At 42.3% G+C, this 16300-nt stretch overlaps 1 protein-coding gene across 3 annotated transcripts in view; it reads left to right on the forward strand.

The window, feature by feature from the left end:
- The first annotated feature begins 8093 nt into the window (after positions 1-8093).
- Positions 8094-16300, forward strand: part of RRM2B (ribonucleotide reductase regulatory TP53 inducible subunit M2B) — a 37042-nt gene continuing 28835 nt past the window's right edge. For 2 of the 3 annotated variants that reach the window (XR_013994765.1, XR_013994766.1), the window contains exon 1: positions 8127-8329. Coding sequence is in view for 1 of the 3 variants with exons in the window: in XM_081070612.1 (XP_080926738.1) it covers positions 8282-8329 (48 nt within the window). In the remaining 2 variants the exon portion in view is untranslated. Of the gene's footprint in view, positions 8330-16300 lie in introns of all 3 variants that reach the window. The other variant, XM_081070612.1, reaches the window with a different exon arrangement.

The raw sequence follows: 16300 nt of genomic DNA on the forward strand, positions 1-16300 counted from the left end.
CAGTACATTATGTCGATGTTCTAGAAGAGGACATGACTATTTTAATAAATGTAGATTGTTGTAAATGAAAAAAGACATCCCTTGAAAATACGCCCTAATGCGTCTTTTGGAGCAAAAATTAATATAAGACCTGGTCTTATTTTCAGGGAAACGGTAGTATCACCTTCTACAGGGAAAGGGCTCAATCCCACAAGACCGCCTTCCACATCAGACGCCAATTACAAGCCCAGGTACATCTGACTGACCATGATTCTCTCCTTGGGTTTGATTAATTTACTAGAGCAGCTCACAGAACTCAGAAACGTTTTACTTACTAAATCACCAGTTTATTATAAAAGGATATAACTCAGGAACAGCGAGATGAGATCACATGGCATAGGGCAAAGCATGAGGAAAGAGCATGGAGCTTCCATGCCCCCTCCAAGCATACCACTCACCACATCTGTATGTGTTCACCAACCTGCAAGTTCTCGGAGTCCTGTCCTTTTGGGTTTCTATGGAGTCTTCGTTACATGGGCACAATTGATGAACTCATTGGCCATTGATCGATTCTACCTCCAGCCCTTCTCCCCTCCTTGGAGCCGCGGTGGGGGTGGGAGTGGTGAAGTTCCAACCCTCTTGTCACCTGCTGTCCTCGACAACCAGTCCCCATCCTTAGGTATATTCCAAAAATCACTTCATTAACTACAAAAGACAACTTTATTGCCTTCATCAGTTAGGAAATCCCAAGAGTTTTAGAAGCTCTGCCAGAAATGGGGACAAAGACCAAACATTTATCATAAATCACAATATCACAGTCTATCTCCGGTTTTCAAACATGGATCCCTTACAGGAAGACAATCATGAAGGTTACCAGATTGTAATGGTACAATCTGGGATATGAGAATCCCATTCAGTCAATAACTACCCAGTCCATCATCGTATCATGAAAATGGCCACTCGGGTTTACAGACTTCCACTGGATCGTGTCAGGTGCCAAAAGCAGGAGTGGTATCAGCAATGTAAGGCTTCACCCGGCATCTGGTATAATAGAGCTAAGGAACTAGCATCTCTTCCTCTGAGCCTCCTTCAAGGTGTTAATGTAATACTGGATTTCCCTAATTACATATTTATTCATTCCTTTACCCATAGCTACTATTTTTCCTTCTTCCCATGTATACCCAAACTTTCCCACCTTTAGAAGGCACACTGGGTTTGGCCGCAGTGCTTGTCTAGTAATACGAGTCTAGCAAGTCCCTCCCACTTCTATGCAGATAAGCTAAGCTTACACAGGTGCAAATTACTTGGCTGTTTTTACCACCAGGCAATGTAAGTGAATTCACTGTGAGCCCAAATTTGGCAGAGGGGGTGAAGGCACATCTTGCCCCATCAGACCCTTCGGAATTGTGACACAAAGTTTAAAAGCAGTTTCTCACTTAGGAAACAGCCCTGCTTCCAGCCCCTGTAGTTGTAGCAGCCTGGTCCTATGACCACTGCATCAAGTAGAAGAAAAAAATGTTGATGTGGGAAAGAAAGAATGTCAACACCTTCCTCACCCCACCTTTCCCCAGCTCCTACAGAAAAATCTGTTCAGTAGGGAGACTCCTTTAGTCCCACTTATATTTAGGTTGAGTGTGGGCACATTCATGGTGTGTAAGCCATTCCTTCATGCCTTTGATTCCGTTTTGACAACCACTGTTTTAACTGTCCATTCCAATTCTCTGTCAAACTGACCGAGGAGATCTCTGCCCACTGTTGGACACTCTGGGCTGTAAAGTATGTATGCTTCTTGGTGGGAAGAAATGACAGCTGGCCATCCAAATTGGTGCAGTATCTTCTGTTGTGGTTTTTTCATAATACTTGGCATTTGCATCTACCACTGGGCGTGCAAAGCCCAGCACAGAGTCAGTGTCTATTCCTGTGAAACACCCCTTTGTAGCCCCCCAGGGCTACCAGCATGAGTCTGACTTGCCAGCTATGTTCAGGGCCCTCCCACCAGGCAATCTGCCACATGGCCACCTGCAGTCTCTGTTCTCTCTTGTTGGCACACAGAACAGCTTTTTGTGCTTCAGAGGTTGCAAGAGGGCTATGTTTAGATTTCCGTATCTGCAACTGCTGCAGTGCCTCCATATCCATTCATTTCATGGACTCAGGTGGCCATCTCAAGGGAGCACCTGGGGACATCTGCTTGTTGATTCCAGTCACCTTCCATACGTGGAAGGAAGTTCGGATGGGCATTGACATGTCCTACTTTAAGGCACCTCTCAAATTTCCATAGGGCCATGACCCATATTGGCATCCCTTTAGCAGGCCAGGTTCCACTGCCTTTCTGCCTGACCATACGACCAGGCCATTGGCCACTGCCCACGAGTCAGTAAAAACCCAAACATAGGTGCTTTTATCATGGTTCAATTCTTTCATCACTGCTAGAGAAACAGCATGCAGTTCAGCTCACTAGGCTAGTCTGTTTTTACCATCTTGATCAGAATGGTGGTCTCCCAGATGGTACACTGTCCATTCACTTTGGAACTGCTGTCCACAAACAAAGCAGCTCTGTGTCGGTCAGCTGAGAGCTGTTTCTAGGGGCTATCCAAGTGACATTAGAACCCAGCAGCAGCTCAGACAGTTCCAGAGTCAGCCCTAGGGGAACAGAGCCTCCAGCACGATCCTGTAGAAGTCATTTCCATTTTATTATGGAATGTTTCTGGTCACTGCCATCCCCATTGGAGTGTGTCTTGGATATCAGCTGAGCTATGTGAGTATCTCAGGTGTCCAGATCATGTTACAGCCTTCAGTCAGAGGAGCAGCTTCAATAAATAACATCAGATAGTAAGGTAGTAATTGCCCCTCAGATGGAAGTTCTCTTGTCCCAAGTCACAGTACCTAGTTGTCCCTGGAAGGTACACATAGGCTCTTGCCATAAGCCCCAGTCTATACTCCACATAGGGCTCCTGCACAGAGAATTTGTCCCGACCAGCACCCCAGCTTCTCTTCCTGACTGTGTGGCAAACTTGCTGATTCCCATTTAGCATGTCCAATTCACATTGCCTGCAGGGTGGATTTACAGGCCTTCTCTTCTACAGTACAAGGTAGGCGAAATGTTACTTATTAAGATACAATATCCATCCCCAAAATACCATCAGGTAAAAGAGATGCAACCACTTCACATAAACCCTGTTCATACCAATTCTCCTACAAACTTTTACTGTAATTCCACCAACTCTTAGTACCTAACTGTAGCCTCCATCAGGACTTCATCAACAGGTTTTGGTTTCACAGTAGGTAGGGAAAGTGCGGAGGAGACTTCTGACCTGCAAGCTGGACCTAAGGCAGAAGGGGGACATTGCTGACTGCAGCCCTCCCTTAAAGACTGTCTAATTGTAATCCACGTTGCTGACATAAATCAGCAACCCTCCCCTGCCTCCCACTATGTGCTGGTTCCTGGAACAGGTGGTTGTCCTGATCTGGTCAGGCATGTAAAGTAATTTCACACACCTGGTAGCATTAATGCCGTATATACCAGCACTCGTGACTATCCCCACCCCCCACTCCCCCCCTACACACTTTTTACCCTATATAATTCTTTGGCACCTGCCAAGCAAGCGCAGGGATCCATTTCATCTTGCAGCTACCCAAGACATGCCTCCTTTAAGTTTCCTATAATAAACTATGTTGATTACCAGACTGCAGTGGCCAGCCTGTTCCTTCTGTCTTTCCCTTCCCTCCGCTTATGGAGGTCGACTTTTCAGTCTTGGGGCTTTTCTCTGGATCTGCATGTAGCAATAGAAAGTGTTCTCCAGCCAGACATAATATCCATTCCCATAATACATACAGGTAAAGGAAACACAATTTCTTTACATAATACCTGCTTAAATATTCCAACTTTCATAATCCTATCAATCACTACATTTTTACGTCCTTTCAGTCTAATTGCAAGATGAGTCAGGGCTTCACCAATGGGTTTTGGTTCCACAAAGTCTGTATGCAGATGTAGAATCCTTACTCCCAGAGATCTTTTAATTTAATTAAATTGTTACACTTTTAATTTTTTACATTTGCTCTCCCTATTAACTTTAAACATCTTCAGGAAACTAATACATACTGCCCACTATGACCAAGCACTGTTATAAGCACTGTAATGTGTGTTCGCTATATTATTTAAGATTATTCAATTCTTCTATTAAAATGGAAAGAAATTAAGTATGGGAACAAATAGCTTATAAGACACAAGGAGATTCATAAGATAATGTTAAGTATAAATAGTAAATAAGTTATTAACCTGTGAAGCATGTTTAAGATAGAATCAATGGAACAAATCGGTGTTGAACATAGATAAAAATAATGGAATAAATGAGAGTGATCATAGATAGAAAGGGCTGGAAGGACTAAGTAAATCTTAAATATTCATACGGTAAGGATGGTGTCACTTTCAGATTGACAATTGTTATCCCTAAATCAGCCACAAATTGGTGACATCCATTTTGATCCCACATGTGTTCTTCCCAAGAAACACAGGTAAAACTCACAGCTACGTATATGGCAAGGTACAGCTGGACCAGGCCTTCTTCCTCCTGCATCTCTCCAAAAGAAGAAAAGTGTGTTGGCTCCATTTTCATAACTACACCATCAGCCAGGAAGGCTGATGCAGCAAAGATAGGATATATGAACATTGAGATATAATGTTTGGATATAATGTATCCAAACATTACAATTTGGATAATACAGTCCTTCTACTCCCTCCTTTCCCCACATCCTGTCTTAAAAGTGTTAGCTACCCCATTGCTTTGCCCCTGGTGTATGTTTTAAACTAATTTAATAACCTGTGAAATTCAAGCAACTCAATTTGATCTGAGCCTTTCTGTTCCATGATCACTAGGATGGCCTGATTAGTAGTGTACTTGGAAGCTACTATTATCATTTCCCATCCCAATAAATGTTTTATAAGTAATATATTATTAAATCATACAACAACAATTTTATGAGGAACGATGATTATTGTCCTACAGATGAAGAAACATCATCTCAGAGAGGTTGCGTAACTTGTCCAAGGTAGCACATCCAATAAACAGGAGAGTTAGAATTCATGCCCAGGATGACATGGCTCCAGGATCCACATTCCTTTTCACTGAGTTCATTAATTTTTTAATTTTTATTATTTATTTATTAAAAAAAATTTTTTATTGGGGAACAGTGTGTTTTTTCCAGGACCCATCAGCTCCAAGTCAAGTCATTTTCAATCTAGTTGTGGAGGGCGCAGCTCACTGGCCCATGTGGGAATCGAACCGGCAACCTGGGTGTTATGAGCACTGCACTCTAACCAACTGAGCCAACCTGCTGCCCCGTTCATTCATTTTTATATCTTCAATACTGAATATGACACCTGACACATATTTAGTATACATATTGTTAGATGACTTTAAATGATGGGATCTTAATAAATCAACAAACAACAAATGCTGGCGCGGATGTGGAGAAAAGGGAACGCTAGTGCACTGTTGGTGGGATTGCAGATTAGTGCAGCCACTATGGAAAACAGTATGGAGTTATCTCAGGAATCTGAAAATGGAACTACCCTATGATCCAGTAATTCCACTCCTAGGCATCTACCCGGAGAAATCCAAAACTCCAATTCAAAAATCAGTATGTACTCCTATGTTTATTGCAGCACTTTACACAATAGCCAAGATATGGAAACAACCGAAATGCCCATCGGTAGATGACTGGATTAAGAAGCTGTGGTACATTTATACAATGGAGTATTACGCAGCCATAAAGAAGAAAGAAATCTTATCATTTGCAACAACATGGATGGATCTAGAGAACATTATGTTAAGTGAAATAAGTCAGAAAAAGACAAGTACCATATGATCTCACTTATATGCGGAATCTAAAGAAAAGAATATGTGAATGAACTAATCAGAAACAGTTTTGGGGACACAAAGAAAAAACCGAGAGTTGTTAGATGGGCGGGGGCGGGAGGGGGGTTGGGGATAAGGGGAAAGGTGAAGGGATTGGGAGGCGGCTGGTGGCCGCAAGACGGCCTCAAGGTTTTCTGGAAATTAATTTGGGGAACTTATTCAATAATGTTGTAGGGGTTTTGTTGGGTATCCGATGGGCATGCGTCCTATTTGGGAGACCACCTCAGGGATGGTGTGGACGCCTGATCGTGGCGTTGTGCACCAGAGGCTAAACATTAATGAATGCCAACTATAATTTTATGTGTGTGATGTGATGGCTGGGTGTGAGGTCGGAGGGATGGTGGGGGGGGAGGGGGGATCACAGTGTGAGGGATGTAGATGGTGGGCGTCTAAGTATTACCTTGTCTTGTACACCTGAAACTAATAAAAAAAAAATAAGCTAAAAAAAAAATTTAACTATGTGAGGTGATGTAATGTCAACTAAGTTTATTATGGTAATCATTATATATATATGTATTTATATATATCAAATCATTACATTGTATACCTTGGACTAATATAATGTTATATGTAGATTATATCTCAATAAAACTGGGGAAAAGCTTAAAACAAAAAAAAAAACAACAACAAAAAAATAAATGATGGGATCTTGGCTCTTAGTTTGCCATGTGGCCTATGATAAATTATCTAACTTCTTTAAGACTTGGCTTTCTCATAGAATTTACTTAAGCATTATTTAAAGTTAGTATGTAAAAAATTTTACTCCACACTTGACCCCTAGTAGTTGCCTAAGAAAGGATAACTCTCACCCCCAACTCTAGGGTTGGTTTTAGAAAGATCTTTCAGTCATTTTCAAAGCTGAATTTTCCATCCTATTTACCATACTTCACACAGTTATCCACAAAACAGGTGCATGTTGTTTGCGGTCATTATTTCAGCTTCAAGCGTTTTAAATCTTGCATTTTATTTTTGTTAGACCAAACTATTTTTTTTATTTCTGTTGTAGCTATCTTTAGTTTCCTTGAGAGACAGGTTATTAGTAATTTAACCAAATTATCATGACAGCAGTAGCCACTCACTGCCTACTGCCATTACAGGTGAGAATTTCCTCTCTCCAGGACTTTAACTTTTGGCCTCCAAAAGAGCATTTAGCAGGGAGACTGCAATCAACTACTTTCCAGCTGGACAATCTTGGTTATTTACCCTGAGTGGGTTTCTTCATCTGTAACGGAGGGACATCGTTAGCGCTCCCGCATAGAGATGTCCTGACGATTAAATGACAATTCACACAAGGTGCTTAGCTGGTGCCTAACACTTGGTAGGAGCTCAATCAATATTACTAAAAGCTTAGTTTGTTGAGACAATTTCACGGAACTTTCAAAGTACTTTTCTGAATTATCTTCCCCCTTTCTTCTCACTCTCAAGCCCCACCTGCTCCATGCACCCGCACACTTTTCTCTCGAGTACTTCTTTTCCGGCGCTTACATACAAAACAGGGCAGCTTTTCCTCCTGGTTAATTTGCTAACAGTACGGTTTTCCTTTTTCCCAAGAATGTGTCTTTTCCCTACCACCAATTCGCCCACGGACAGCACTTTCTCCCCGTCTCGTCCTGTGTGTGGTCCTACCACCACCTGGCAGTCTCTCGGGACAGGCCGAGTTGGCGCGACATACCGTGTTCCTGCGCGCGGCGAGAGCTGTGGGGAATCGCGACCTGGAGAGGGGACCTGGAATAGCGCGGGCCAGGGGAGCGGAGTGGTGCCCGCCACCACTGAGGCGGGCGGCGCGGGCGGAGTCGGAGCGAGCTCCTCGGGGGAAGGGCGGGAGGCGGGTCCGGCACTGTGGATGGGGCGGGACCTGCGGGAGTGGGCGGGGCCCGGAAACGCTGTGGGCGGGGCCGGGCAGTGGAGTCGGGGCCGGGCTCCGGGAGGCGGAGCGAGTTCCTCCAGGCGGGAAGGCGGGTCCGGCACTGCGGATGGGGCGGGACCTGCGGGGGTGGGCGGGGCCCGGAAACGCTGTGGGCGGGGCCGGGCAGTGGAGTCGGTGCCGGGCTCCGGGAGGCGGAGCGAGTTCCTCCAGGCGGGAAGGCGGGTCCGGCACTGTGGATGGGGCGGGACCTGCGGGAGTGGGCGGGGCCCGGAAGCGCTGTGGGCGGGGCCGGGCGGTGGAGTCGGGGCAGGGCTCCAGGAGGCGGAGCGAGTTCCTCCAGGCGGGAAGGCGGGGCTGGCGCGGGGGAGCGGGAGGGCCAGGCCGATTGGGGGAGGTCTCCGCGGCCGGGGCGGGGCGAACTCCGCAGCCCCGCGAGCCACCTGAGTCGCGTCCTAGCTGGAGTTGGCCTGCGGCGCTCGGTTGCCGCAGCTCGGGTAGCGCTGGCGGAGCCTGCGCGATGGGCGACTCGGAAAGGCCGGAAGTGGCCAGGCCGGAGCAGAATGAGGTAAACATCGCTGCCGCTTTCTCTCCCGTCCCACGGTCACGCCCAGCCCATATAGATTGCAGGTTGCGTCAAGGACCTGCAAAGTGCAGGACCGCTGTATGCAATTTTACCCCTCGCCGTCGGAAACCCTGTGCAAGCCGGGCCTCGGGCCCTCGCCACAGCCTGGTTTGGTCTTTGCTAGCGCCCGGGGGGCCGTCCCCGAGGTGGGGTGAGGAGCGAGCTGGGTTTCTGCTCCATTGCTCTGCACCCGGGTCAGTCATGGGCAACAGTCTGAGGCTTCTGGCTGGGGCGAGGCGCACCCCCTCCCTCACTCTCCTCCCATCCTGCCCTGTTCTGGAGTTCCGGCCGGGGAAACTGAGGCAAGGAACGAGGACTGCTGGGTCTACTGGAGAAATGCATGCCATGTCTGGGATGGTTAAAGGAGTTGGACGACACCTGTGGAAATGGACACCTTGACACGGTTGGGGTGGAGATGATAGGTAGAAGGGCGGCCAGAAATCCTCATAACAGTGACAGCAATCAGCTTAGGAGGCCAGTGTCGCTCAGACCACGCTGCTTAACTAGTTGTGAATCTTGGAGTTGTTACTTTCTTTTATACCGTGTAAGTGATACTCCTGTCACAGAGGATTAAGTAAAATGCTTTATGCAAAGTACGACGGATGTTGTGGGTGCTTACTAAAACCTAAATTAACACATCACCCTCTCTGATTCTAGGTTCATAAAAGTACACAACAACAGTAAACACTGGGATTTATCAGACTGTAGTGTTGTAGGGTAGTTCAAACTGTTCTGTAATTTTCGTACCTTGTTAATTTGTAAATACTTCTAAGCCATTTGCATTTCTCTTGAACCTGTTGCTGTGTGTGGTATCTTTGAGTTAATGGTTTTAGCTCACAGAGACTTCTGTTTAGCCCTACATTTCTTTAGAAAGTTGTAGATTCCAGATTTGGGGTTTTGTTTTATTTTGATTTTGTAAATATTTAGTAACAAATTATAAATATCACTCAGAGTTTTTCCCCCCCTTTGAAACAGATATTTAGTACCAATTTCACCACCTCAATGGCACAATTCAGATTTTTCCTTTTGTCCTAAAGGTAGAGTTAAGACCTGGAAGACCTGGAAGTTAATTATTTATTGTCCATATCTCAGTGATACAGACGCACAAAGACAGGCCTAACTTTAGATCTGGAGTGAATTTTAGTGAGCATCAGTTCCAAAAGTTTTTACCTTGAGCTGCAGGGATGCTTTAAATACTTTGTTTTTCTAGATATGATAGTGCATTGTGGGCCACCTGCATCAGAATCACCAGGAGTACTTTGTAAAAAATGTAAATTACCGGGCCTATGCTCCAGACATACTCATAGTGAATCAGAATCCTTTGGGATGGGTCTGGGGACTGCATTTTCAACACGCACTCCAGGTCATCCTGGTATACACATCTCAAGAACACTGCCTTAAAGGATTTACAGAAAGGCTCGAATGGGGTTTATGAGTCTCCTGAAGTTTGTAGATTCTGTATGTGTGTGTAGATGTGAATCTCCGGAGAAAGGGGTCTGTAGTTCATCAGTTTCTCAAAATTAACTATCATTAATCTAATTGACAGTACCTATTTTCGAGGTAAGAAACTTCAGGCTAGAAAAAACTAAATGACATGCCCAGGACCACACAACTTACTAGAAAAGCTTGGTTTAAAACCAACTTCTTGCTCCTGGGGCCCATAGTCCCATCTGTTTTGTCAGATTTGGTGAGAATAGAAGAATGAAAATAATACCTACAAGTAGTGTATAACTGTGACAGCATCCAAATATTATTCTTCACCAGAGAAGTAGAAGAGAAGTGAAGGCAAATGAAAGGGGTGGGACTGGGGAGTGGATAGAAGGGAGGAGCCTTGTAGGACGCCAGCCTACATCAGGGCTCGGTGAGTGCTAGTTGGAGAATCTTGACTTAGATGGCTGCCTTAGCATGTCCCGGCACCGTTGGGACCAGGTGACCAGAAACTGAGGCAGGCAGAAACCGGAGGCACCATTTTGGAAGAAAAAATGGGATGTTGCCCACAAATGCCTATGAGAAACTTTATTTCAGATTCTCGTTACTTCACACCTTGCAGCTACAACTAAATAGTAGTCTCTCTACCACCAGTTTTACCTGCTATCCAATCCTGTTTAGCACTGCCAAATTAATCCATCATTAACCAGTTCCTCCGTGTTATTCCCCCAAAATAAAAATTCCCCAAAAGTCTCAATTCCTACCAAAACATACCCAATTTTTCAGACTGGCAAAGACGCTTTCAAACAGCTTTTTCATGCTAACTGCCATAACCTTAATTCAGGTTGTCATTTCCACCTCGGAAATTGACACTGTAGTTGCTACCAAAATCCAGGTGATTTTCCTTTTCTAATTCATCCAGCACATGGATATCCGATTAATCTTCTTAATGCCATCCCTATTTATGTTAATTCCTATTCAGAAACTTTCCATGACTATCCATAAGAATGATTTTTCAAACTGCCCCCCCCCCATGAATGCCAGCACCTGGGGGTTGGGGGTAAGTGGGAGAATTAGAGTGTGAGCCTCCCAGCCCCTTCAGAGATGTGAAAATCTTAGGCCTACAAAATTTCTAACCTCATAGCCTGATTGATATTCAGAGTGTGGATCATTTAAGGAATTCCTCCTCGTCTCATCTGGTGACCCCTTGCTTTAGCCAAATCAGATCACTTCTGCTTTTGCTTTACATCCGTTTCAGTTTGAATCCCAACCTGCTGCTCCTCTATCTGCCCTTTGTTTAGGTTTCTTCCTCAGTTGTGCTGCTGCTCTATGTTTTCCCTGAATAATCACATCCATCGATTAATGGGATCTTTAATCAATTAGGAGGGATGGAGAGAGTACCTCCATCTACCACAGTGTATGTTTTCATCTGTCTTCTGGGTATCTTGAAACTGAAGCCATTATCTTTTTTATTGACCAAGTGGACTTTTTAAAGTCTTTTGTGTTTGCAACTTTTTATTGTTGTTGTGGCCTGTATTGGTGGGGGGAGTTAATTCAAATTAAGTTTTTGTTAAACTTCTAACAGGAGAAGCAAGAGTTTTTGTCTGATTTCTTCAGTTACTCTCCAGGTGCTGAGCATTTTCTGTGTCTTAAATCAGTGTTCTTTTGTATTTCTATCGCTGATATCCCATTTCAGGCAAGAGATGGGTAGTGCAATAATTTTTCAATTGTTCTCTACACCTCCAATTCCTTTTCTAATCTAACCACATTTCTACAAAAGTGATCTTAAAACATATCCGACTATGTTCCTCACCTGTTTAAAATTTTTCAGGGGCTCCCAACGGTCTGCATGATACAGGCTGGATGCCGAAGTGTTAGGTACCAAAGCAGACCACTTACACCTCCAAATTTTAAAAAAAATCAACATGTCAATATCCATTATAGGCAGAATAGACATGCCCACCTCAACCTCAGATAAAGCTTAGAGATGGAGTATAGGTTTTAAAAGCTGAAAGTTAAAATTTTAAAATTTGTTTTGTTTTATCAAAATGATGACACTGGAGTAAAAACGTGTCAAACAGTTGCATCAAAATGGCTCTAGGAAATTAGCTCTGGCAAAATTCATGTATATATTTGCATTCAAGTCCCTCCCATGGCTTTAACACCTGGGCCTATTTTCCAAACAAAATCATAAGTGCAACACTCAGGAAAGCCACTTTTGTCTATTTTATTAGTATAATTTTGGGGGGGTTAATATATATATAACATTTACAAAATCAATGAATAATGATGCTGTTTTGATGAACCTTTTGTTTTGAATTGGGGTGTAGATGATACTTGAAAATTCATATCAAACTTAGCAAACAATTTCTTTGCATATTTATCAGAAATTCTTTTAATCAATTTGCTACTAGCCAGTTCTGTGGATTTATCAACCCATAGACTTTAGAATGCATTTAGGCTGCTCTTTGATGCACTCACATAATTCTGTTCCCACTGGTTGAGTTATATCTTACCAGGACCAGTTGTCTTACTGCCAGTCCTGTCTATACCAACTGTGCTTGTAATTATTATAATTTAATTAGATGTATGTAAACTAATAATACATGAGTATGAAAAGACCCTTGCTTTAATGAAAACTTAAATCGAAAGTTTGGAAAATTCAAGAAAGATGAGTTATTAAAAATAAATTCTGTAGAGTTAGCTATAAGCAGACAAGTTAAAAAAGACTGGGGACAATCATAAAAGAGATAAGAATTCTGCACTCAGATTGTTCTGTCTTAAGTCTGTTAAAACTGGAAAGCATAGGCGATGATGCATTATAATGTGATTGTTACAAAGACTTGGGAATCCGATCAGTGAGCCAAATTAACAACAATAACAAAAACCTTTGGCCTTATAGCAAAAGATTAGTAAATAAATGTAAATTATATGTTTTAAGTTAAATACAATAGTTTATCATTTTCTTATGATTCCTTACTGTAGCCAATTTGCAATTTCCAGTTTGGATCACTTCAAATAACAGTGCTTCTACTGTATTATTGTTTTTTTCCTTTTTTGTTTGGTTTTGAAAAAAAATCTTGATTTACTCCTGAAAAATACATACAAATAGTTACAGGTTTTTTGTTTGTTTATTTATTGTTTTTGTTTTTAACTGCCTGCCTTTCATTCTCATTCTTCTGTTAAGCAGAGATAGCTAGAGAAACTTTCATCTAATGTCATCCCCCCCCCAAAAAAAAAGAAAAAAAGAAAAACAACCTGGAAAATACAAGTTCATGCATTGGTGGTTTCCTTTCTGTACAGTATAAAACATTTCTGTTATTTTATTTTTATTACTATTTTATTTAAAAAATTTTTTTATTGGGGAACCGGGGAACAGTGTGTTTTTCCAGGACCCATCAGTTCCAAGTCAAGCCGTTGTTTTAATTCTAATTGTGGAGGGCGCAGCTCACTGGCTCATGTGGGAATCAAACCAGTGGTGTTAGTGTTAAGAGCACTGCACTCTAACCAACTGAACCAACCGGTCGCCCCTTTATTACTATTTTAAAAGGTTAAAAACACATTTAAAACTGAAGTTTTAATCTAATGTTTGTGGCATTAGAGGGACCAAAGAGTTCTACAGGACACATCTGGAAAAGTCATTGGGAGGTGTTCTCTGCTTTCTTTCTGATTTCATTTTGTTCCATTGTTCCCACATACCATAAAGTCAGGACTTAGAAAGTACTTCCCTTTCTTTAACAATATCACGTGCCTTTTTTACATTGTTTTCTCTTCTAAAATATAGGTTCCTAACCCAGGTCCACAGAGGATACCCTGGAGAGACTAGAGCTTTGGGATGTATAACCCTCTTGACATTGCATTAAAATGGGTGTGGATTTTTCTAAGCATTGTGAAAATAAGCAATATGTCATCTCTAGCGCAGTTCAAAGGTTTATGTTGGTTAAACCCCCTCTCTTTACATTGCAAAAATCTTTCATACTATCCTCCTAATCCAGCTTCTTCTCTGGATGGAACAGGAAGAGTATATGCACAAATGTGATTTTCATTCTAATTTAAAGGTTGAAGTCGTCAGCAGTTTTTACAGATCCTGACATTGATCAGTTATTTGTCAGCATTTAAAAACTCCATTCAGGGCCAGGGTTCTTGGTGCAAAAGGGTTACTGCTTTTGATGTCCTCCCCAACTTTCAGTATGGCCCACATAGCAAATATAATGAAGGTAAAGCATTCCAGCTCTGAATATATACCTGTACCCCAGTGACAAAGTATAATTAAAAATGATAAACAAAAATGCAGAATTATATCATAATGCTACATATGATGAGAAAAGCACAATCTAGAATAACTAAAGGAAGAACAAGGTGGGCCAAGACAAGTTTGACATATCTGTTGACTGCAGACCTCTACCTTTTCAACTGGGCTTTAAAGTTGGATACTCCTTTTTTTCATAAGCCTTTCCAGAAGTTCTCTAATTATTTCATAAATGAAAGGTCCCTGAGAGCAGTCATAGAAGATATTGATTTATCAAATATCTAACCACTATAATAGTTCTTTTATCAGTTCTTTGAATATAGGGACAACCTTTAAAAGGCCATCCAGAAACATCCCAACAGTCAATAATAACAAGAATTTAAATTTAAATAAGAATTTAAAAAGTGTGTAGCACTTGAGAGTATGCAAAGTGCTTTTATTTATATTAGCTCCTCTGATCTTTCTAGCATTCCTTTGAAATAAGTATGGCAACTCTTATCTTTAATTAACAGATGATGATGCTCAGATTAAATGACTTTCCTGAAAACGTGAATAATACTGTACACTTATTGTAAGTGAACACAATTTTGTGCTATAATGAACAGTTTAGAATAAAACATGGTCATTTGGTTCACCTCAAGTTCTGCTGGAAGTTTAGCAATTTCCAAAATGCTGATTTTTCAGTCTTACTTTGATGGTCTCATTGTTCACCTGGGAAACATGCCCATCAACAACATACTTCATGATTTCATTACATACAGTGATTTTAACTTGGTAAAAGAGAAGGCTAATGCATTTTGAGAAAGTATTACCCTGTAAATTGTGACACTGTACCAATTAAAAATCACTGCTTTAAACCTTATTAGTTTGGCTGTCCTTCACCAGCTTCAAATCATGTTGGTTCCTTCAACTTTTATTTACAGAGGAATTGTTTTTCTTACTTTTCTGTAGAATCAAATTTGGTGGTTTCCTCCCCCAGTCGCTGGTTCCATCACTACCATTGGTTAAATTAACTTTGCTTAGCAGGAGATAGTAATATATACTCTCTTTAGCCTTAGTTCATCTCACTGTTTTGAATTCTGGATTTTAGATGTAGACTGGCTCTATTCTAGCTGCTCGCCACACATACAGAAGTGTAGCTTAAGGCAGGGCTTTGAGTTTAGACATAGCTCAGTTCTAATCTTGTTTCTGCCACTTACTAGTTGTGGGATCCTGGGGATGTTATTTACATCCTTTGAGACTTAGCTTCCCCATCTGCAAAATGGAAATAATATTACTGTTTGTCAAAGTTATTCTACAGATTATGTGGAATAGTGTATATAAAGCATCTATGTGATGACGGCTCTAAAGCAGCCTCTGACAGACCCAGAGGACCTACCTGCCCTTATTTTATGTAGACCTCCTGTTCTAGAGCTTAGCACTGCAATGTCTCTGTATCTTACCGTTCTTTTGAGATTACAAGCCCTCAATGGCAATACAAACACTTGACCACTTCCATTTAAAAAACTTGCTCAATAGTTTTGGAATGAGCAACAACTACGTGCCAGGCACTAGGCTAGGCTCTAGGGATTCCACAAGAGTAAAGATGGTTTTTACTCTCAAGAAGCATAGTCTAGAGGCGACTGTAGACAAGTATCAGGGAATTAAGTTACAGTGAGTGACGTGCTATATTAGGGACCTAACCCTGGCCTTTGGGGTGTTGGGGGGGGTGAGAGAAAGGTGGGGACACTCAGAGAAAGATTGATTTGAGTGGTCATTAGGTTTTTTCACTGCTATATTATAGTTTTATGTTAAATTGAAAAATTCTAAAGGGAACCAGTCATCTGAGCACAGGATAAAGAGCAATCAACAGCTCGTTCACTTACTTACCAAATGCTTGATGGCATTACATTTGACACAAGGCTCTGGGGACATCACAATAAATAAAAGCTGGTTTCTATGCTCCGGGGCCCCGGTGCTCCATCTGGGGAGGCCCACACCTTCAAAATAAAACCTGTGCTGCAGTGGTAGCATGTGTGAAGTGTGCAGGTCCCACCTGTATCTGTGTGGCCTCCCGCTTTGTGGCCTTTTAATCAGCTGGCCTCATCCGCGTTAGCACACTGGATTCGGAAAGGTATCCGAAGGATTGAGGATCAGTGGAGGCGATGGTAGAGAGGCAGGAACACAAGGGACAGGCCTGGCACAGGAGACATAGAAACAGTTTGAGTTAAGAGTCCAGAATCGAAACATAATCATCT

Source organism: Rhinolophus hipposideros (assembly GCF_964194185.1).
Source record: "Rhinolophus hipposideros genome assembly, chromosome: 13".
NCBI lineage: Eukaryota > Metazoa > Chordata > Mammalia > Chiroptera > Rhinolophidae > Rhinolophus > Rhinolophus hipposideros.